The 22,482-nt window shown below is 46.8% G+C and overlaps 2 protein-coding genes across 3 annotated transcripts in view; one reads left to right on the top strand and one right to left on the bottom strand.

The window, feature by feature from the left end:
• WDR33 (WD repeat domain 33) overlaps nt 1-8,330 on the top strand; it is a 130,832-nt gene extending 122,502 nt beyond the window's left edge. For both annotated transcript variants that reach the window (XM_046018906.1, XM_046018904.1), the window contains 4 exons: nt 3,435-3,598; nt 3,699-3,791; nt 4,911-5,126; nt 7,699-8,330. In XM_046018906.1, the coding sequence (XP_045874862.1) occupies nt 3,435-3,598; nt 3,699-3,791; nt 4,911-5,126; nt 7,699-7,875 (650 nt within the window). In that variant the 3' untranslated portion in view covers nt 7,876-8,330. The remainder of the gene's footprint in view (nt 1-3,434; nt 3,599-3,698; nt 3,792-4,910; nt 5,127-7,698) is intronic.
• Nucleotides 8,331-11,420: 3,090 nt separating this feature from the next.
• On the bottom strand, nt 11,421-12,887 carry SFT2D3 (SFT2 domain containing 3). Its single transcript, XM_046018280.1, has one exon. The coding sequence runs from the start codon at nt 12,306-12,308 to the stop codon at nt 11,652-11,654; it is 657 nt and encodes a 218-aa protein (XP_045874236.1). The 5' UTR covers nt 12,309-12,887; the 3' UTR covers nt 11,421-11,651.
• Between the last annotated feature and the right edge of the window lie 9,595 nt (nt 12,888-22,482).

Genomic DNA, 22,482 nt, shown 5'->3' with positions numbered 1-22,482 from the left:
CCGGTTAGATCCCTCCTCCTGTTGGTCCAGTTCTTTATCCTGCTTCCTAGTTCTTCATAGCAGTTAGCACTGCTTGACATTAAGTGATGTGCTTATTTCTTTATTACGTGTATCTGCAAGGAACATGATGGCTTCCCTAGGGCACAGGCACTTTGTTTCTTTACCTCTGTGTCCCCAGGACCCAGAGTGGTAGTGGAGACACAGTGTTGGTGCTCAGTAACTGGTGAATAAATGAGTTTGTTAAATGGGGAAGGGGAGTCAGTTTATCAGGAGATGAACTAGTCAGCTTGGACTGCCATAACAAGGTACCATGGGCTGGGCATGTGAAACAACATGAATCTATTTTCTCGAAGTTCTGGAGGCTCGAAGTCATGGATCATGGTCCAGCAGGGTGGGGTTTTGGCCAGATTTCTCTTCTGGGCTTGTGGGCAGCCAGCTACTTTCTCTCTGAGTCCTGGCCTGGTGGAGAGAGAATGCCTCTTCTCATCAGGGTACTAATCCCATCACAAGGCTCCCACCCTCATAACCTCTTCTAAGTTTTTCCCCCCTAAGACTTTATTTATTTATTTGAGAGAGCGCGAGCTTGCACATGCATGCACATGGGGTAGGGGTGAGAAGAAGGAGAAGCAGACTCCCCACTGGGCAGGGAGCTGGATGGGGGGGTGTTGATCTTGGGGCCCTGGGATTATGACCTGAGAGGAAGGCAGACTCTTAACTGACAGAGGCACCCAGGTGCCCCATGAACTCCTCTAAACTTAATTACCCCTCAAAGGCGCATCTCCAAATACCATCCCATTGAGGATTAGGGCTTCAACATACAAGTTTAGTGGGGGACACAAACATTTAGTCCTTAATAGAAGCCACTTTTCTTTTTTTTTTTTTTAAGATTTTATTTATTTGACAGAGATCATAATATAGGCAGAGAGGCAGACAGGCAGACAGGCAGACAGAGAGGGGGAAGCAGACGCCCTGCTGAGCAGAGAGTCTGATGTGGGGCCCCATCCCAGGATCCTGAGATCATGACCTGAGCCGAAGGCAGAGGCTTAACCTACTGAGCCATGAGACGCCCCTAGAAGCCACTTTTTAATGAGGGCACATTAGATTCTCTCTTTCCTTTCGAAACTAGGACGATCATGTAATTGATGCCTTGACAAATGAGTCCTGTTGTGTTTGCGGGGTGGGGGGGGTGGGGGGGGATGCTCCCTGACTCTGTCCCAGGAACACAGCGCCCCCTGCTGTTCTCTTCCTGCTCCACTCATCTCCTTTCAGTCAATTCCACCTTTACCTTCAGTTGTTATTTCAGCCAGCGTCCTTGTAGGAGCGTGGGTCATCAGGGTACCTCAGGACCAAGAAAGTTTTAAGAAGTTAGCTGGAATGGTGGAGTGAGAAAGGGAAAGCTCTTTTTACAGCAAAATACCAAGTTATCAATGTAGGAGGAGGGATGGAATTAGAAAGTCCCTTCTTTATAAGCTGTCAGTGTCCTAATTGATTCAGGCCAGGATTACCAGTGGATGCTAAAACCACTGGTGGAAGGTCGTGGGGAAGCAGGATATTCTCATTGTGCCAAAACATAACCCACAGATTACTTAATTGTGAAGGAAACAAAGTATACCTTTGCTACAGTGAAATTTGGTCGCCACATCACTTTTACATCATAAACAGGGAGACAGACTGGCATCTGTGAGAAGGTATAAGCAGTTTTGTTAAAAAGGTTTAACCTGAGTCTAATCATGAGGAAATAATCAGATAAATTCAAATTGTGGTACATTCTACAAAATAGCTGCATGGATCCTTCAGACACATCAGGGTCATGAAAGATAAACTATAGAAGGATTCTAGATAAAGTAGACAAAGAGACATGGCCATTAATAACAGTATATTATTGGGATTGAAATCTGTATTTAAAAACAACTGTAGGGGCGCCTGGGTGGCTCAGTGGGTTAAAGCCTCTGCCCTTAGCTCAGGTCATGATCTCAGGGTCCTGAGATCGAGCCCCACATCGGGCTCTCTGCTCAGCAGGGAGCCTGCTTCCCCTCTCTCTCTGCCTGCCTCTCTGCCTACGTGTGATCTCTCTCTGTCAAATAAATAAATAAAATCTTAAAAAAAAAAATAACTGTAAAGGACATTTTGAGGACAACTGGAGAAGTTTGAATTGGATTATATTATATAATATCATGTTATTTGAGTAGTAATAGTATTATGTAGGAGAAAATCCTTGTTCTTAGAAGAAATGTATTGAGGTATTATGGATGAGGTTCATGTTGTTGGCAACTGATTTTGAAATGGTTTAGAAGGTGGATTTGTTAAATAGAAGAGAGAGGAGGCGCGTGTGGCAGTGTATCTTAAGAACTGATTAAACAAACAAACATAGATGGACACATAAATATTTGTTGTTCTCTTCTTTCAACTTTGCTATAAGTTTGAAATTTTGCGAAGTGAATTGTTGGAGTAAAAGATGACTAAATGGAGACTCAAGAAAAAGCGGAAGGCCTGGCTACTCGTGCAGATTGGCCCCATGCCCTTGCTCCTTCTGATCCTTTCTCCAGCCTCAAGGCCTTTCTCTTTGTGCTCATGTACCTTTCCTTCTTGGAGGCCCCTTTTCTGCTTCCCTAGAGGCCTCCTCTGGCTTGGGTGCTCCCTCGAAATGACTGTGCTTTGGCAGTACTTCTGGCCAATTCGGTCTCCAGTCTAGAATCCTGAGGGTCAGGGAACCTGTTCACCAGTCAGGGCCCCAGGCTGCCAGCTAGCCAGTGGGGGGACTGCCTGAATACCAAGTGCTTGCCTGGAAAGCAGTCAGCTGTGGAGGGGTTCTGTGGGTGAAGTTCATGGCCAGCCCTGCGTAGAGGCTGTGAGCTGGGCAGATGGGAGAGCAGGTGCTCCCGAAGGATTTTGGTATAGTTGGCAGGCATGAATCTGTACCCCGCCTTTTCTGATTATAACTAATAAATGTTCATTATAAAAATGTAAATGATAATGAAAAATATTTGGGAGGCAGTGGTAAAAAGCCTGGGCTGGAGTCAAGACTGGCTGAGTTCAAATCCCAAGACTTATTGTGTATCCTTAAATAAATGACTTCACCTCTCTGTGCTTCAGTGTACTCATGGGTAGAGTGGAGTTAATTATGTGGTGGCGGTGAGGATAAAATAGAATAATATATGTAAAGCACTTGGCATGATTATCAGCACTTAAAACTTATTGACTGCTATTGTTATTCATAAAAGCTTTAGGAGAAAATGAACACAACCCTACATTTACCTTCCTGCCTGTTTTTGTCTGTAATATTGGGATTATAATATGTGTACTTAAAAAAATACATAATTTTTTCTCCCATTTAACACGAATATCATATTTTCTTATACTATATGCTTCTTTGAAACATGAACTCAGAGCTATATTCCATGAGGTGGGTATTTTGCTGTTTTTTTCCCTGACAGCTTTAGAAGAGGAGCACCCCCAAGACATGAAGGCCGTGCCCCTCCCAGAGGAAGGGACAGTTTTCCTGGTCCTGAGGACTTTGGTCCAGAAGAGAATTTTGATCCTTCTGATGAAGCAGCCCGAGGAAGAGATCTCAGAGGTCGAGGTCGGGGTACCCCACGAGGTGAGCCTGTCCTGAGGACACTGATTCCAGCAAGGACGGGTTGTTGGGGACATACGTGAAACAGTCTGTGAGTGAGGTGTTACGTTATTGTGTTGTGTAGGAGGAAGGAAGGGTTTACTCCCCACTCCTGATGAGTTCCCTCGCTTTGAAGGAGGACGGAAACCAGACTCCTGGGATGGAAATAGAGAGCCAGGTAAGGAAGGACAACTGCTATGGCTTCTGGTGAGTTGAGCCCAGCAGTTCCCAGAGTGTGGTCCAAGGACCCCTGGGGATGGGTGTTCACCAAAGTCCTCTGTTTTCTGACTTGTATCTCTGTGAGTCCACATCTCAGCTGTACTGTCCGCAAATCCTTTAGTCAGCAGCAATTTATCTCGGTAGACTGAATGCAGAAACAGCTGGGAGAGTCCAGCTTTCTTCTTCTGAGCCAGACATCAGACGGATTTGCCTAAGTAGAAAACAGTACTGCTCCTTTCACTAAATTATTTTGTTCTTGGAAAGTACAGTTAAAAGAATTGAAGTTTTCTCAGTTTTAATTGCTCATTTGGCAAATACTATTAGATATGTCTCATAAATTAAATCTCAATAATTTTAAGAGTATAAAAACATCCTAAGACTAAAAAGTCCGAGAACTACTATTTTGGACCTTACCTGTCTCTTATTTTAAGAGGTCTGTTGATTTCTAATCAAGTGTTGACCTTTTTCATGTACTCATGATGTGACTTGACCTGGCCTCTGATGGGTTTGCAAATGTTTTTGCATGAATAAACATTGGTTCTCAAGTTGCTGTTCTACTTACCTATTTAATATTATTTTTTACACTTTTATTTGTTCTAGAGAGAGAGTATGAGCCGGAGTGGCAGAGGAGGAGGGAGATAGAGACTGTGAGCTGAGTGCAGAGCCCTATGCCAGGCTCGGTCTCCCAGTGCTGAGTCATGACCTGAGCCAAACCAAGAGTCAGATGCTCAAGTGCCTGAGCCACCCAGACGCCGCATTGCTGCTGCTTCTTTTTTTTTCTTTTTAAAGATTTTATTTATTTATTTGACACACAGAGATCACAAGTAGCAGAGAGGCAGGCAGAGAGAGAGAGAGAGGGATGCAGGCTCCTCGCTGAGCAGAGAGCCCGATGTGGGACTCAATCCCAGGACCCTGAGACCATGACCTGAGCCGAAGGCAGAGGCTTAACCCACTGAGCCACCCAGGCGCCCCATTGCTACTTATTCTTAGCAATATAACCTCTCTGCTTTTGGTCACACTGCACTTCAATATAGGATTGCAGATTCTTAGCCTTGTGAACCTGTGTTTCCTGTTTCAGGTCCAGGTCATGAACATTTCCGTGATGCTCCTCGCCCTGATCATCCCCCTCATGATGGTCATTCCCCAGCTAGCAGAGAACGTTCCTCTTCTCTCCAGGGCATGGACATGGCATCCTTGCCACCCCGAAAGCGTCCCTGGCATGATGGGCCAGGGACCTCAGAGCACAGAGAAATGGAAGCCCCAGGGGGTCCTTCTGAGGATCGAGGAGGCAAAGGTAAGTGGAGGCCAGTGACACAGTTCCAGGAGCTGTGGAGGCCACAGTTCTGCCAAGAAAGCTGCGGGGACCATGCGAGGCCTCATCGCCAAGACAGCTGCACCCCTGCGATCCTGTTCCATCTGTTACTGACAGGATATCCAGGGTCCCTTCTCCATGTCTACCCTGTAGGGCTTAGGCTGTGCAATGGCACATGTTCCCAAGTATGGTGCCAATGCAGCTTGTTTGGGCTCAGCACTGTGGCCAGTCAGACCCCTTACTCAGACTACAAGCTTGGCCTCCTCCAGGTGCTTCCAAGAATTCCCTTCCCTGGTTCATGCAAGTGTTCCTTTGTAGCTCTTTGTCAGGGTGCCCCAGAGCAGGGGAGAGACTCCTTCTCTCACGGCAAACATGCTCTACACCACTGGCTGCTCTTAGCCCTCAAGGGTGTCCTCAGTGGCAGGAAGAACTGTCTTCCCAGGTGCTATGTTTTGTTTTAGCCCGGGTCCGGGAGGAACTGCTAACACCCAGAGTCACACGGACGTTGAGGAATATGGTCTGGAAGGGGTTGTTTTTAGGGGGGCAGTAGATTATTTCTACAGCTTGAAACTTTGGATCTTTTAGAGGCAGCACTAACTCTCAGCCAGGAGCAGGAACCACCCTATGGTCTCAGGTTGGGCTGGGCCATGGCCTGGATCTTAGTTTGGAGGCTGCTAGGAAGCAGGCCTAGTTAACCTGCCTCATGTTTATAGTCTCTTCATTACAAAGTTTTGCTTTTCATTTTTGGTGGTGGTTTGGTTCTTCTCAAAGCAAAACTCAGAAACTACCTCATGTCACGAATAGATCTCACCACCTAAGCACACACATGTTGTCACTGGTCAGTGTGGGCACTCAGGACACCTGTGTAGGGCCCTAGCCAAGGCCACATGGCTGGTGTGGAAGTGACTTCCTAGGTGACATCTTCTCTGCCCAGGTACCTTCAGGTGGGCCTAGGCTACCTTTATAGGAAAAGCAGTCAACATTTTTCCTTTGGCTAGCTTTCCTAACCACCTTGTTTTACCTAGATTCAAATTCCACTCAAAAAGTTAAGACAAGGGGCGCCTGGGTGGCTCAGCGGGTTAAGCCTCTGCCTTCAGCTCAGGTCATGATCGCAGGATCCTGGGATCGAGGCCCACATCGGGCTCTCTGCTCGGCAGAGAGCCTGCTTCTCCCTCTCTCTGCCTCCTTGTGATCACTCTCTGTGTCAAATAAATAAAATCTTTAAAAAAAAAAAAAGTTAAGACAAAAATAGGGCACCTGGGTTGCTCAGTTGGTTAAGCAGTCTGCCTTTGGCTTGGGTCATGATCCCGAGGTTCTGGGATTGAGCCCCATGTCAGGCTCCCTGCTTGGTGGGAGCCTGCTTCTCCCTCTCCTCCCTGCTTGTGCTCTCTCTTGACATTTCTGTCACTATTTGTTACTCTCTCAAATAAATATATAAATAAAATATTTTTAAAAAGTTAAGACAAATCAAGTCAGCAACAGTCTTCTGGTAGTATATTATGGGAGATATGGCCAAATCCTGTTAGCTCATGAGAAGATTTTAAGTCAGAATTCTAATATACTTAAAAAGATTCGTGTGTCTAAGTATGGAACAAATAGGGGAGCCTGGGTGGCTCAGTGGGTTAAAGCCTCTGCCTTCGGCTCGGGTCATGGCCTCGGGGTCCTGGGATCGAGCCCCGCGTCGGGCTCTCTGCTCGGCGGGGAGCCTGCTTCCTCCTCTCTCTCTGCCTGCCTCTCCGCCTGCTTGTGATCTCTCTCTCTGTCAAATAAATTAAAAAAAAAAAAAAAAATTTAAGTATGGAACAAATAAAACTGTCCCTGGGAGAAATAATTCTAAAAGCTAGGTGGTTGATTGGTTTTTTTTTTTTTTAATGCTTTTGTGTTTAAAGAAATACTTTATTTCACTCTTTGAAAGGAAAACAAAAAATGCCACATGGTTGTGGAATAATGATAGTAAGACCCATTGTAATTAACACCAGCAGTTTGTTGTTTTTTAATTTTTTCAGTGTTCCAAGATTCATTGTTTACACACCACACCCAGTGCTCCATGCAATACTTGCCCTCCTTAATACCCACCACCAGGCTCACACATCCCCCCACCCCCTCCCCTCCAAAACCCTCAGTTTGTTTATCTTGGTTGCTTCCAAAGTCTAGTCTGTGCTTTTCAAGCCTTCCCCCACAATAGAGTAACACCCCCCTTGCCCACCCCCACCCCCCCACTGGCATAGGAGGTTGAAGATGCACTTGCTCAAGTAGAGACATGGCCCAGTATGGTCTGTGACTCCCAGAGGTGCTCCAAGTTCACTTCTGGGTTTCCCATCATTTCTATCACACAGCCTCTGGGACCATGTTTGGTCCCCTGGGTGGGAATGAGATAGTCACTGACTGGAGGGCGGAGGTCCAGCTCTTAATGCTCTGAACGATACTGCCGATATCAGAACTATCTGAAGACCCAGAATATTCCACTGTGTTATTGAGCTTGTGCTGGGAGTTACTAATGAACGGTCTCTGATATAAAAAAAAAGTAACATGAAATTATTTTGATTCATTTTAGGCCGAGGGGGCCCAGGACCTTCCCAGAGAGTGCCAAAATCCGGGCGTTCCAGCTCCTTGGATGGAGACCACCATGACAGCTACCACAGAGATGAACCTTTTGGGGGCCCTCCAGGCAGTGGTACACCTTCCAGAGGGGGCCGAAGTGGCAGTAACTGGGGTAGAGGGAGTAACATGAACTCTGGCCCACCAAGGCGAGGAGCTTCAAGGGGTGGTGGAAGGGGTCGGTAGAAGCTGATTCCCACGAGGCCTCTCTGGACAGTATTTAAGAACTTCTTGTGGACTTACCAAGACAAACAAAAGGAAGCCTGCACCATGTAGCCCTGAACTTTTTCTGGGGCAGCTGCATCCCAGGAGCCCCTAATGAGGTCTTCAAGATGAAGAGACTGCTGCTGGCTACCCAGAGTAGCTGGCTTTGTTCTGTCCTGTCCATCCTCACTGCCCTAACTCCCATTGTTTTGTGAAGATAAAAGCTGGAATCTTTTTTTTTTTTAAGTGTCATGAGACATGGAGCACCTCCACAAATTTAAGTTCATGTCCAGTTGGAAATTTGTTTCTCTATGTACAGTTTGTCAGAGAAAAACATGAAGTTGTTTTTGTATGAATACAGAATGTGATTTACGCAAGAATTAACAGAAAACTAGTTGTGGCGTGCTTGCCTTAAGGAAACCCTTTGTTTCCATTGCATCCAGTCAGCTTCGGCGGGGGGGCGGGTACAATTATTGCTTCTATTTATGTGCACAGTTGGTGGGTACCTCTGAGCCATCTAAGTTAATTCCATCCCTGTACTTTGTCTTAAATTCTCATCTACCCATTCTGTTATACTTATTTTTGTAACAGAGTGAGATACTTTGAAACTATTAACAGTTTGAAGTAGATTCAAAGCCTTAAGTTACCACCTGCTATGGCCGGTGGGAAGTTAGACTCTGAAGAAAAAAATCTGGCTGTCCAAGTGGGGGTTCTCCCTTGGGTGCATCTCCTCCTGGTAATCACACCTTAGACTTGAATTCCCTTGTTTCTGATGAGAGGAACCGGAGGTAAACCGGAAATTAACTGCGTGCACCCTTCTGAGTGATTACATCGTGTCACAAATTAAGTTGAGAAGGAATGAACCAAGATCTCCTAAAACAATTCTGCAAAACCTTCTCTTACACCAGCATTTAAGGACAAGGATAGCTCTAGCTTAAAGCCAGGAAGTTCTTATCCACAACAAATTCGTTTTAAATAAATGTAACATTTGGCCTAGTTTGGATTGGAAGCCAAAATTCAGTTTGATAATACTGTATTTTCTCTACTGACTCTTATTTTGTTAAGAAAGCTTTTATTATTCAAAGGCTATTTCTGTGGCCACCCTAACATCTTTAGCACTGGAGACAGGTTTACCTGGCAAATGTCGGGGTGGAAGTCTCACAGTTGCTTGAGACAAGGGATGCTGGCATAGGCGGACAGCATATAAAAGCCTCTTAATTCGTTCTCTAGTAATGCAACGCATGGTAAAAGCAAAATTATTTCTGCAGTGAGAAAATGTCAACCACACACACAGCTCTTTAGGGTATTAAAACCTAGAGACTACAAGTGAATCATTTTTTTTTAAAGATTTTATTTGACAGAGATCACAAGTAGGCAGAGGGAGAGAGGGAAGGAGGCTTCCTGCTGAGCAGAGGGCCCAATGCCAGCGGATCCCAGGACCCTGAGATCATGACCTGAGCCGAAGGCAGAGGCTTAACCCACTGAGCCACCCAGGCACCCCCAAATGAGTCATTTTCACTTTGTTTTGAAATTAAAAACATTTATTGGCATGTCAGTATAAACGCATGATTAGGAGGCTCAAGAAGGCTTCAAATTTGTGGAATATTCTTTATTTGCCCTCCACTGGCACAGCTTAAAAAGTTGTAATCAAATTCTTATTAAGGTAAAATGAGATCCAGGGACATTAGGCTCCTTTTTCTGAGACTGATGTGGTAAAAAATCTATCATGTTAACATTTTAGGCTTCAACTTTAAAAACAGTACCTCAGCAAGCAGATAACCAGATCACATTTTGAGAAACAATTCCTTTAGGAAAAACCTGCAATCTCTACACTGTAATTTATTAAATATTTAGAATATTTTAAAACATTATTACCAAAACACATACAAGCTATTGTGCTTTGAATTTTACAAATTCTAGATTTTCAGTGTTTGAATTCTTGAGACAATGTTTGGAAAACAATTTAAAAAATAGAACAGTATCAACATAAAAATGTACTGAACACTGTAAAATCTTCCATTGTGCAAATTCTAGAGAAACGGAGAACTAGAACAGATATTTAACTGAGGGACAGAAGGAGCAGTCAATGGCCCAAGTTTTGGCCCAAGTTTTTCCAGTTACAAAAGTCACTCCCTGAAAAATAGTACATTTGCTTTTACTACAAACACCCTCTTGAGGTAGGTAAGTAACCCTGTTTACTAATAACAGAACAGGGCAGTAATTAGAGGATACTGGGTTGGGGGCCTCATGAAGTTGGGGCAGGGCTTAGGACACTGATCAGGATCCAGGAATATAAATAACTGAGTGTGAACAAAGAGGCAACGCTCCATTGCTGCCTGACACACCTGTTTAGGCAACCAGTGGACTCCAGCCCCAGAAAATAATTATTTTCAAATTGTGCAATCCAGTGCACAGAAAAGTGGCTCTCAACTTTAGCTGAACATGGAATCATCCGGAGAGCTCTAAAAAAATACTGATGCCTGGGTCTGCCCCCCACCCTACCACCCACCCCAAGATTCTGACTGAGCTGATCTGAGGTTTTGCTCTTCAAGTAATTCTGATGTGAACTGAGAACCACTGACACAGAATTTAAAAATTTTTAAGGAGTCCACTGTCTAGTTAATATATAGCTACTGACAAAACGTAGTTTTTTGGACTCATCAGAGTATCCAGTCCGAACTTTCTGGCAATACATTAGCATATACAATAAAGTCAGAGACCAGAGTCAATGCTGAATTTAAAAGGAACCTAAAAGGAAAAGCATCTTAGGGTGCACTGGAATTAGCCTACAAAATGTAAATTATACCTTAAAAAGCAGGTAATAAAACTAGGAATGATAATTAGGCTTTGTAGAAATCCACGGTTTCCGTCAAATATACAACTTTGGGTGTAGAATTCTCTCGTCCAGCAGGAGTCCCCAGCCCAATTCTGCCCAGGGACCTCTCACAGCACTGAAATATCCTGCTTCTTGGGGAAGACATTTCCCTTTTTGGTCCATTGCTTTCATGGTCTAATACAGAGCCAATCTTTAATTCTGTAAGGCACCATATTTACAATTTCACTAAAAAATGAAAAAACCGAGGTAAACCGTCTTAACTAACGTACTTAAATAAAAGCCGGTGGATAAATTTAGTGTTTAATTTGATCCGCTTAGGAATCCACTCAAAGAATGAGGAAAAAATTTCTAAGCCAAAGAAAACAAAAGCATATTGTAGCTAACCTACTACAATCTACCACTGGATTTTTTTAATCGAGAAAAGGTAAAAGAAGTCTGAGAAAAGCCACAAGAGCAGCTAATTAAAACTGAGGAGCCATTCTTTTTTTTACTGCGCTCAATCTAAAACTATGGTTAACGCAAAAGCAATTTACCATAAGTTTTTCACAGCATATCCCCAAGTCAACGACATCTCGTTTTACAGCACACGCCACCGAGTAAGACGGGGAAACGCTGAAACCGAAGTCCCAGTTTCAGGACGGCCGCTCCAAGACGCTGACAGGTTCGCTGGCACAAACACGGAGCAGCCTTTACCCAGCGCGATCGGGAAACTGGCGGGTGCAGTACTCGGCCAGGTCCGCGCTGCACCCCGGGCGGGCTCCCGGTGGTCTCCCGACGGCGCATCCCGGGGCAGGCTTCGCGCGCTCCCCCGACGGCAGGTCCCGGGGCCGGGCTCCGCGCCATCTCCGGCGGCGCGGGCCCTGGGGTTCTCACACCGGCAGCGCCTTGGCGAGGCCGGCGCCGGGAGCCAGGCGTCCGAGCGCCACTCTCAGCGCGGTGCCTGCGCCCCAGGGCAGGAGCCCGAACAGCACGGTCAGCAGCGCGGCCACCTGCACGCAGGCGCCCAGCGCCGTGAGCAACGTGCTGCGCAGTCCGAGCGCCGCGTACAGCGTGGCGCCCAGCGCGGCCACGTAGAGCAGCGCAGGCCGCGACGGCGTCTCCTCGCCGCGCAGCAGGCGCCCGCACGCCGCGCCGCCCCGCAGCAGCACACCGCCCCCTAGCGCCAGCGCCGAGCCCAGAGACCAGAGCAGCGCGAACTTGCGGGCACGCAGCAGCAGCACGGGCGCGTAGAGCGCGGCCAGGCCGAAGCAGAGCGCGGCCAGCAGCAGGCACACGCCGCTGGCCGCCAGCCGCTGTGCGCGCGTCACACTCGGCAAGCACGCTGGGCCTGTCGCCACCGTTGGCTCCGCGGGGCCCCGCGCCCACGTCCAGCGCAGACCCGCGCGGCCCAGCCACGCCCCCGCCGGCCCGCCCCCCGCCGCGGGCTCCTCAGTCTTTTCCGCAGCGAGCAGCGGCTCGGCGGCCGTTAGCCCGCCGGCTTTACCCTGCGCCAGATACTCCTGCAGCTGGCGGTGGAGGTCCGCCATGTTGGCCGGAGCGGCCGCGGGACGCGAGGGCTGGTGCCCACTTCCGGTTTTCCTCGGTCGCTGGCGGAAGCGGCTAGGCCCTCGGCGGGAGGGGTGGGGCCTGCGGTCCTTGCGGAAGAGGCGGGGCTGCCTTCCTGCGGACGAGGGACGGCGCGGCTACCGGCGGTCGGGTGTACGGGTTACCGTCTCTGCACTGACCATCTTCTCGCCCGGCGTTATTCCTGTTGGGCGCTGTGCCGGCCTGGGTTAGTTATGTCGGCGTTAAAAGTTAATTGGAGGACGGGGGGGCGTGTGGTCATAAAAGGTTACAGGAGGGACCCTTGTGGTGATGGGACGGTTCTGTGTCTTGAGCTTATGGGTATCAGTGTCCTGCTTGTGATACTGTCCTGTAATTTGGTAAGACGTCGCCATTGGGGGACTCTCTCCCTGTTCTTAAAACTGTATGTTAATCTGCAGTTCCTCTCAATAAATTGAATCTTGTAAAAAGTTCAAAGTGGTTTCTTTGGAAAGGCTACCGAAGTTGATGAAGGAGTCAACCCCCCTCCCCCAGCCAGCTTATCTTCTGTTCCCCCTTTCAGCAGAGGCCCGCCGACATTCTTGACTTCTTCAAGCCCCGTGTACAGCACTTGTAGGTGCCCATGTCTTACATTTTTGGTTCGCCTTTTTGTGCTCCTGACGTCTCCGGGTCTAGTGACTCAGGGGAAGATCACCGATAAACTTGCCGGATCTCCAGTCAACTCCTGATGTGTCCTGAGGTGCTCCCAGGGATCCTGCTCTTATTTAGAGTCTTTTGGAGGTCGCCTCCAGGGCTTCTGTGTCCCTGGTTTGGGCCTGGGTAGCTCCTACTCCTGGACGTTTAGATGGAGCAGCGTCTCCAGCTACTTCTGATGTTCTCACCTTCTCCAGTTTGTGAACATTTACTGGTTTATGTATTTGCCAGCAACTTGAGCACAGGGTCTCTTTCATGTCACTTTTCCTAGGACCTTAAAGGCTGCTGCAAATGCATGGAGCTGTCAATTCTAGTGGAGTAAAGGTGCTTGAAAGGCTCTAGATCCTGCCTGAAGCCATTGATTGAAACACCTTTTTTGCTTGACTTTACAAATGCCTCTTGTGAACTTAAATGTGATGGCACAGGGGTCCTTTTGTAATATGAAGTGCAATACGGCTAAGTAGCACAGCAATCTACTGTTGTATAGGTCTTCGGCTTCCTTGCTCCGGAAGACCGTTCCTTCCTTTGTCCTGGGGATGGGAGGCAGTGCCTATCACTGTAGGCTGTTTCCAGTAATCCTCTGTCACCTGGCTTTGGAGACACTACCACAGAGAGGCCAGGGTATATTCTTTTGGCTCTTCTCATCACCTTGGTACTGGCTTCCCCATGACAGCATGACCTGATACCAGCCAGTGAGCAGGTGACATTCCTTTGTCCTCTACCCTGGGAAGAGGTAGGTGTTCCTGGCTTTCTGCTATTGTCAGCCTTTCTGTTAACCTGTGTAACCACTTTCCCCATTAAACTACCCTGAATACCTTTTTCCTGGTTGGATCCTGACCATACAGTGTTCTTTTTCAACATAAATTACAGTTGTCATCTCACTTGAGGCAACCTGAAGAGGTAAACTGAGGCAAGCTTGAATTACCAGAAATTGAGTTTATTTGGGAATGGCGTAAGAACTACAGTTTGGGAAATGCAAACTATAGCAAACTATAGGTGACTCCCATTGAGGATTTGGTGGGTGGGGTGCTGTATTTATGGTAAGGGGTGCAAAGATGGGGAAATTCAGCCATAGTCCAAATGGTAAGTTCACTGGCTTCTGGATAAAGAGAGATTCTTTTTTTTTTTCCCTTAAAGATTTTAAAAATTTATTTTAGAGAGAGAGAGTGTATGTGCATGAGTTGGGGAAGGGGCAGAGGGAGAGAGAATTCCAAGCAGACTCCATGTAGAGCTCAGAACCTGATGTGTGGCTTGATCCCAGGACCCTGAGGTCATGACCTGAGCTGAAACCAAGAGTTGAACACTTCACCAGCTGAGTCACCCAGGCACCCCAGGAAGAGATTCTTGGTGGATATTCATTGGTCAGGAGATAAGTTTCCATCTTCTGTGAATCGAGGATTTATAGGAAGTCAGCTTTTCAGTTTTTTCTTTTTTTTAAGATTTTATTTATTTGAGAGAGAGCGAGCACAAGCAGGGGGAGTATCAGAGGGATAGGGTTGAGCAGGGAGCCTGATGTGGGACTGGATCCCAGGACCCTGGGAACATGACCTGAGCCAAAGGCAGATGCTTAACCAACTGAATCACCCAGGCGCCCTTCTTTTCGGTTCTTAAGTTTTGCTGAGGGCACATCCATTTCATATTCTCAGGTTCCATTTTAGATTGAAATTCTTTTGCACTTGTAATAATAGTGATCATCCTGATCACTTACCATGGGCAAAGCCATTAGGATGGCTACTGTCAAACAAAACACAGACAATCACGAGTGTTGACCTGGAAGTGGAGCAATTGCAGCTATGAGATGTGAAAGTCAGGATTGTTCTGCTCATTGTACAGATGAGGGAAAACTGAAATATGGGTAAGTTAACCTACTTGAGGTCACCCCAAAAGTTGGTGGTAGAGCAAGACAACAGGTTGTGAGATGGAGTTTTAAAGATAAGGAGATCCTCCCTGGGAATAGAATTGAATAAAACCAGAAAACCTGTTCAGGGTTGTTTCCCACACTGATAGAAGGACATAATAAAATCATCTCTAGATGCCTGCTCCCCTCTAACTACTACAGCAGAATTTACTTAAAGAATCTGAAACCCCATGTCTCCACTTAGCCCTATTCTTCCTTGAATCCCCTTCATCCCCTTGTGTCCGCAAAATTGTTCACAACCAGGTCACCAAATATTTCTGTGGCCACGTGCAGTGAAATTTCAGTCCCTAGCCTCAAACTCCCAGCAGGACATGACACAGTTGTGCACTCCCTCCCGAGAGCATCGCTTCCAGGACGGCACACGGCACAAGCAGCGGGCCAGCTCTCCTGGGTTTGCTCTACATGGGGTGCCCAGGCCTCCCTGCTCTTGCGCATGCGCCCTGAGTTGTTGCAAGCCATCTTATGCAGGCCCTTGGGCAGATCCCTCCCTCACTTCTCCACTGGATATCCAATAGACATCTTGAAGATGCCATATCATATGAAACTTCTGATTCCCAATTTCTCCTCCAAATCCCCCCAAACCTGTAACTGCTACCCCACTCTTCCTTCTTGTTTCAGGAAGTCACACACCCTCTCGCACCCTGCAGCTCTACTTGGGTAGTCCATGCGGTGCCTGGGCCAACCACGTCTCCTCTGTGACTGACCCTTCCTCTGGTCTGGCCAGCTGGCCAGCGCCCTCCTGCCCCAGGACTCTGTCTCAGTATCCCTTTTGGTCCAGGCCTCCCAGCTGTTCATACAACAGCTGGGGGCTCCCTCATTCCTCTGATGCTTTCCTGCTTTCACAGGAGCCATATCCTTTTGTGGCCTCTGTAACCCCCTCCCACCCGCCACACCCTTCCATCACCCCTCCCATGATGCTCCCCTCCCTCATTCTGGCCCAGATACAGTGGTCTGAGTTGTTTCTGGATATGTCAAAATCATTCCACCTCAGTGCCCTTTTTCCTTGTTCTCAGCCTAGAGCACTCCCCCCCACACCCTACCCCTGAATACTTTACAGCTCACACCCCTTGTTCAGGTCTCAGTTTGAATGTCCCTCTTTGGAGTGTCTCTGACCGTCCTAAAACAGCACCTCCCTCACTCTCTACCCTTGGTGCTGACTAACAAATGTATAATTACTTCCTTGGTACTGCATCTGAAGAGAGTCAAAAATACAAATCCCACACCCCCAATTTGCAGTGGATTGTTGTGGATTGAGATAGGAAGCAGCAAGAGACTCTGACAAACACAAGAGATCCCTGGAAATTGTTACTTTGTTTTTAAACCAAATCCTTGTTCTGAAACCCTAATCTGTGTTCTCTGTGGTGGCAGGTAGCCTTGCTTCACGTGGTCAGAGGCCAGACAGGGAATGACCTTGTCCTCTTGCAGGTATCAGAGCCAGAAGTACTGGGAAGGGACCTATTGTCCAGTGTTGGTCAGGTGCCTGTCACACATCCAGTAGGTGGGCGGCCTCTCTTTTTAAAAAGATTTTATATATGTATGTATGTATGTATTTGAGAGAGAGAGCAGAGGAAGGGGCAGAGGGGGAGGGCAAGGGAGAGGGAGAGAATCCAAGCAGACTCTGCACTGAGTGGTGGAGCCTGATGACACAGGCTTTGATCTCATGTCCGTGAGACCATGACCCATGCCAAAACCAACAATCTGACGCTTAACTGCTGAAATGATTGAGCCACCCAGGCAACCCTCGGGGTGTGGGGGAGGGGTCCCTCAATGACTGCTCTTCCCCTTCCCACTGTAGTTGATCTCAGTACAACATCAGGTGGATCCCAGCTCCCACCACCCAGAGAGGGGAGGGGATAGAGCAAGACTTTTGCTTTGTTTTATTTTATTTTATTATTTTTTGTAGAGAGGTCGGGGGACAGAGAGCCCAGCATGGAGCCCATTGAGGGGCTTGATCTCATGACCCTGAGATCATGACCAGAGCCAAAATCAAGAGTCAGGTGCCTGACTGAGCCATGCAAGTGCCTTTTCCTCCAGAACCAGGCAGTTCCAGGTGTTAATCTATGGCTCCTTCGAGGTGTTTTCAAGGTGGCATCTCCCTTCCTTCTCTATTTTGGCCATCCCTACTCGGCAAGGTCCTGCTTGACATGGAGCTTGATCCATGTCAGAGTTGAAATCAAGATCATGATCAGAGTTGAAATCAAGAGTTGGATGCCCAGCTGACTGGGCCACCCAAGCATCCCTAAAAATTAAATTTCAAATTCCTTATCTGGCATTCTAGGCCTGCCCCTCTAGGCCCCAGCAGCTCTCAGCCTGCCCTGTGGAGCGCTCTCTGGGGCCATGGGCCCTAGCAACTGGGTGAATCTGCTCTTCCGTGGCTTTGCTAATGCAGGCCCTTCCCTTGGGCTGACCTCCTTCCTGACCTGCACACATCTGCCCTCCTCTTCCCTCCTGAGTTCCCCCTGTTTTGGGGTCACTGCTTCACAGTCCACATAGCACAGTGGTCCCTTGTGCACCAACTGAGACACCTCCAAGGCCTTGAGTTTCCTTTTTCATTTATTAAAAATAATACCTGTCCAGATGCTTATCTTCTCCAGTCTTCTTTCTTCACATCCTGCTCCTTGGCCCCAATGCTCTGTCCAGCTTGTGTCGGATTTTCTGGGGACCTTGCGTTGGTTAGGCACAGGCCGTGCGACACAGGAGGTGTGCTGCACAGTGTCACTGGGCCACACCATCTCCTGCAGGTCCCTGTCCAGAGCCGAGGGCCTGGCCCTGCTCACGCCCCCCAGGCAGCGGGGCAGAGGACTTGCCGATCCATCCTGGTGGCCCGCAGCTGGGGGCAGCAGAGCCCCGAGGGGCACGCGGTGCGTAGACCTCATGCTGCAGGTGTGGAAATGCTCCGGACTGAGCTGTCCAGTGCAGAGCTGAACCACCACGTGGAGCTCCGAGGGCCTGGAAGTCTGCCGGTGAGACTGGGGAACTGAATTTTTAATCTTAATTCATGACCCATAATATGTTCTGAGTTACACATAGTTTTGTGGTAATACATAAAATATAGTATTACTTCATAATGTATTTTAATTTCTATCTGGTTATATAAATATGATCATACGATATTTATAGTAGCCACAAGTGGCCGACGGCTGCTGTATTGGATCGGGCAGCTTGGGCGTGCTGGAAACACTGGGGGCCTTTGGGTCGTCACGACCTGGTACGGCTGCAGACATGGGTGGGTATTGGGGAAAGGCTGAATGTCTGGCCTGTGGCTTGCTACACGGGGGCTCCAGCTGAGCATCCCATCTGAGGGCGCTGTGCACTGAGCTTTGCAGACCCTGCTGCCGGCCTCTAGCACAGAGGCTGCTTTAATAGGGACCTTCCCTTTGGTTTGTCTCCTTAAGCTTCCTCCGGGAAGCCAAGGAAACAGGCCATCTCACACAGGCATTCCCTTGGTCAGGGCATAACTGAAGGACCTCTCATGGGATTTCTCACTGTTGAGCAAGGCCTTGTGGTGGTATTTGGCCTGCTTAACCTAAGGGTGTCTGCGCTGTTGCCTATGGGGTTGGGGGGGGGGGGGTTGCCTGGGACACTGACACCCTTGTGGGGGCACCTGGGAGCAGTGAGGTGGGCGCTGGCTGAGGGGAAACACACAAGCTAAACTGGAGAGTCCTTTCTATGGGCCAAACAGTAAACATAGCAGATCTTGTGTATTGAACTTGCTGTTTTTAGAAGTACACATTGTCCAGATGCCTGGATGGCTCAGGCGATTAGGTGTCTGCCTTCGGCTTAGGGTCTTGGGATCCAGTCCTGGGATCAAGTCCCATGTCGCGGGCTCCTTGCTTAGTGCGGAGTCTGCATCTCTCTCTCTCTCTCTCTGACAAATAAGTAAATTTTTTAAAAAAAAGTATACATTGTCTTCTTATTTGGCAATATTATTATTTTTTTCAGAAACTTATACATTTTACATTTTTTATATACAACAAATCTGTCCAGCAGAAAATTCATCAGTTTATCTACAAAATGGTTTACGACAATGTCCATTTCTCTAAAACCAACACAAGGTTGTATCATTCTATAAAGTTTTGACAGTCTGATACTCAGTCAAAAAGTATTTACTGAGGGGCGCCTGGGTGGCTCAGTGGGTTAAGCCTCTGCCTTCGGCTCAGGTCATGATCCCAGGGTCCTGGGATCGAGCCCCAATTGGGCTCCCTGCTCAGTGGGGAGCCTGCTTCCCCCCCCACCCCGCTGTCTGCCTCTCTGCTTACTTGTGATCTCTGTCTGTCAAATAAATAAAATCTTTAAAAAAAAACTTACTGAGAGCCTACTGTAGTGCAGTCTAGTCTAAGCTCTGAGAATTATCAGTCATCAGAATCTCTGCCTTCAAGGAACTTACATTCTAGTAGAGAGAAGCTCATAATAAACAAATAGAAAGAGAAAATTTATACTACAATATGTTAAATAATACATATAGTATGTTGGAAGTTGGTTTCACTATGAAGAAAAATGAAATGAAATAGACAATAGGGAGTGTGGTCTTTGGTGGGACTTTTCCATAAAAATGGTATCCCACACACCACTTTTTTTTTCCCCAAAGATTTATTTGTTGACAGAAGAGACAGTGCATGAGCTGGGGAGGGGCAGAGGGAGAGAGGGGAACCAAATTCCCCGCTGAGCATGGGGCCCGATGAGGGACTTGATCCCAGGATCCTGAGATCATGACCTGAGCAGAAATCAAGAGTTGGATGCTTAACCCGCTGAGCCACCCCGACATCCCTCCCACACACTTATTTATATACATTCCTTTTATTGCTTTTTAGGTCTCATATTCCCTATGTTGTACTTTTCATCTCCACAACTTCGTTATTTTATAACTGAAAGCTTATACCTTTTAATTCCTTTATCTATTTCATTTGTCCCTCATCCACCTCCCCTCTGGCAACCATCAGTCTGTTCTCTGTATTTTAAGAGCCTGTGTGTTGGTTGGTTTTCTTTTCTAGATCACATACACAAGTGAAATAATATGATATTTGTTTTTCTCTGGTTTATTTTGCGTAGCATAATACCCTCTGGGTCCATCCATGTGTTGCAAAAGGCAAGATTTCATTCTTTTTTTTCTTTTTTAAAAGATTTTATTTATTTGAAAGAGAGAGATCACAAGTAGGCGCAGAGAGAGAGAGAGAGAGAGAGAGGAGGAGGAGGAGAAAGAGGAGGAAGCAGGCTCCCTGCCGAGCAGAGAGCCTGAGGCAGGACTTGATCCCAGGACTCTGAGATCATGACCTGAGCCAAGGCAGAGGCTTAACCCACTGAGCCACCCAGGCGCCCAGATTTCATTCTTTTGATGTCTGAGTATTGTTCCATTGTCTATATACTACATCTTCTTCTTCTTTTTTTTTTTTTAAGATTTTATTTATTTGTCAGAGAGAGAGAGCACAAGCAGGCAGAGAGCAGGCAGAGGCAGAGAGAGAAGCAGGCTCCCCACTGAGCAAGGAGCCTGATGCAGGACTCTATCCCAGGACCCTGGGATCATGACCTGGGCTGAAGGCAGCCACTTAACTGACTAAGCCATCCAGGCGTCCCTATATACCACATCTTCTTTATCCATTCATCTGTTGGTAGACACTTGGGTTACTTCCATATTCCGGCTATTGTACATGATCCTGAAGTAAACACAGGGGTGCATATAGCTTTTCAAATTAGTGTTTTTGTTTTCTTTGGATAGATACTTGTTAGTGGAATCACTGGATCACATGGTATTTCTATTTTTTAATTTTTTGAGGAAACTCCATCCTGTTTTCCAGAGCAGCGGCAACTAGTCTGCATTCCCAACAACAGTGAACAAAAGTTCCCTTTTTCCACATCCTTGTCAACATTTGTTATTTCTTGTTTTTGTTTTTGTTTTTTTTATATTAGCCGTTCTGGCAGGTGTGAGGTCGTATCTCACCGTGGCTTTGATTTGAGTTTCCCGGCTGCTTAGAGACACTGTGCATCTTTTCATGTGTCTGTTGGCCAGTTGTGTGTCTTCTTTGGAATATGGCTATTCAGGTCCTCTGCCTATATTTTTTATAAAGATTTATTTAAGAGAGAGTGAACGTGGGAACAGGAGAGGGAGAAAGAGAAAGAGTCTCAAGCAGATTCTGTGCTGCGTGGGGAACCAATGTGGAGCTTGATCTCAGGACCCTAAGACCAGACCCGAACAGAGATCGAGTCAGATGCTTAACTGACTGCACCACCCAGGTGCCCCCTACTTCTTTTTAAATCAGATTGTTTGTGTTTATGGTGTTGAGTCATATAAGTTCTTTATATATTAAATATTTTGGATATTAAGCACTTACCAAATGTATGATTTGCAAATACCTTCTCCCATTCAGTAGTTTTCCCTTTTCATTTTGTTCATGGTTTCCTTTACTGTGCAAAAGCTTTTTATTTTGTTGTAGTTTGAATAGTTTACTTTTTCTTTTATTTCCCTTGCTTGAGGACACATATCTATAAATATGTTGCTAAGGTTGATGTCCAAGAGATTACTGTTTTCTTCTAGGAGTTTTATGGTCTCACATTTCAGTCTTTTTTTTTTTTTTTTTAGATCACATTTCAGTCTTTAATCCATTTTGAGTTTACTTTTGTGCATGGTGTAAGGAAATGGTCTGGGTTCATTTTTTTTTTAATTTATTTATTTGACAGAGATCACAAGTAGGCAGAGAGGCAGGCAGAGAGAGAGGAGGAAGCAGGCTCCCCACTGAGCAGAGAGCCTGACGCGGGGCCCGATCCCAGGACCCTGGGACCATGACCTGAGCCGAAGGCAGAGGTCTCAACCCACTGAGCCACCCAGGCGCCCTGGGTTCATTTTTTTGCATGTAGCTGTCCAGTTTTCCCAACACCATTTATTAAAAAGACTGACATCACCCCACTGTATATTCTTGCCTCCTTTGTTATAGAGTAATTGACCATATAAACGTGGGTTTATTACTGGACACTGTTTGGTTCCATTGATCGATGTGTGTGTATTTTTGTGCTAGTACTCTACTTGTTGGATTACTGTAACTTCGTAGTATCTCTTGAAATCTGGGATTGTGATACCTCTAGTTTTATCTTTCTCAAGATTGCTTTCACTATTTGGGGTCTTTTGTGGTTCCATATAAATTTTAGGATTTTTTTGTTCTATTTCTGTTAAAAATGCTATTGATATTTTGGCAGGGATTACATTGGATCTGTAAATTGCTTTGGGTAGTATGGGCATTTTAACAATATTTGTTCTTCCAGTCCATGAACATGGAATGTCTTTTCATTTATTTATGTCATCTTCAATGTCTTTCATCGATGTCTTACAAGTTTTCAAAGGAGAGGTCTTTCACATTCTTGGTTAAATTTATTCCCGGGGTGGGGGGTGCCTGGGTGGCTCAGTGGGTTAAGACTCTGCCGTCGGCTCAGGTCATGATCCCAGGGTCCTGGTATTGAGCCCCAAGTGGGGCTTTCTGCTTGGTGGGGGGCCTGCTTCTCTCTTTCCCTCTGCTTGCCTCTCTTCCTGCTTGTGCTCTCTCTCTGTCTTTCAAATAAAT

The sequence above is a fragment of the Meles meles genome, chromosome 9, assembly GCF_922984935.1.
Source record: "Meles meles chromosome 9, mMelMel3.1 paternal haplotype, whole genome shotgun sequence".
Taxonomy (NCBI): Eukaryota; Metazoa; Chordata; class Mammalia; order Carnivora; family Mustelidae; genus Meles; species Meles meles.
The sequence above is the reverse complement of the archived record's forward strand: the minus strand, read 5'-3'. Positions and strand labels throughout refer to the sequence as shown.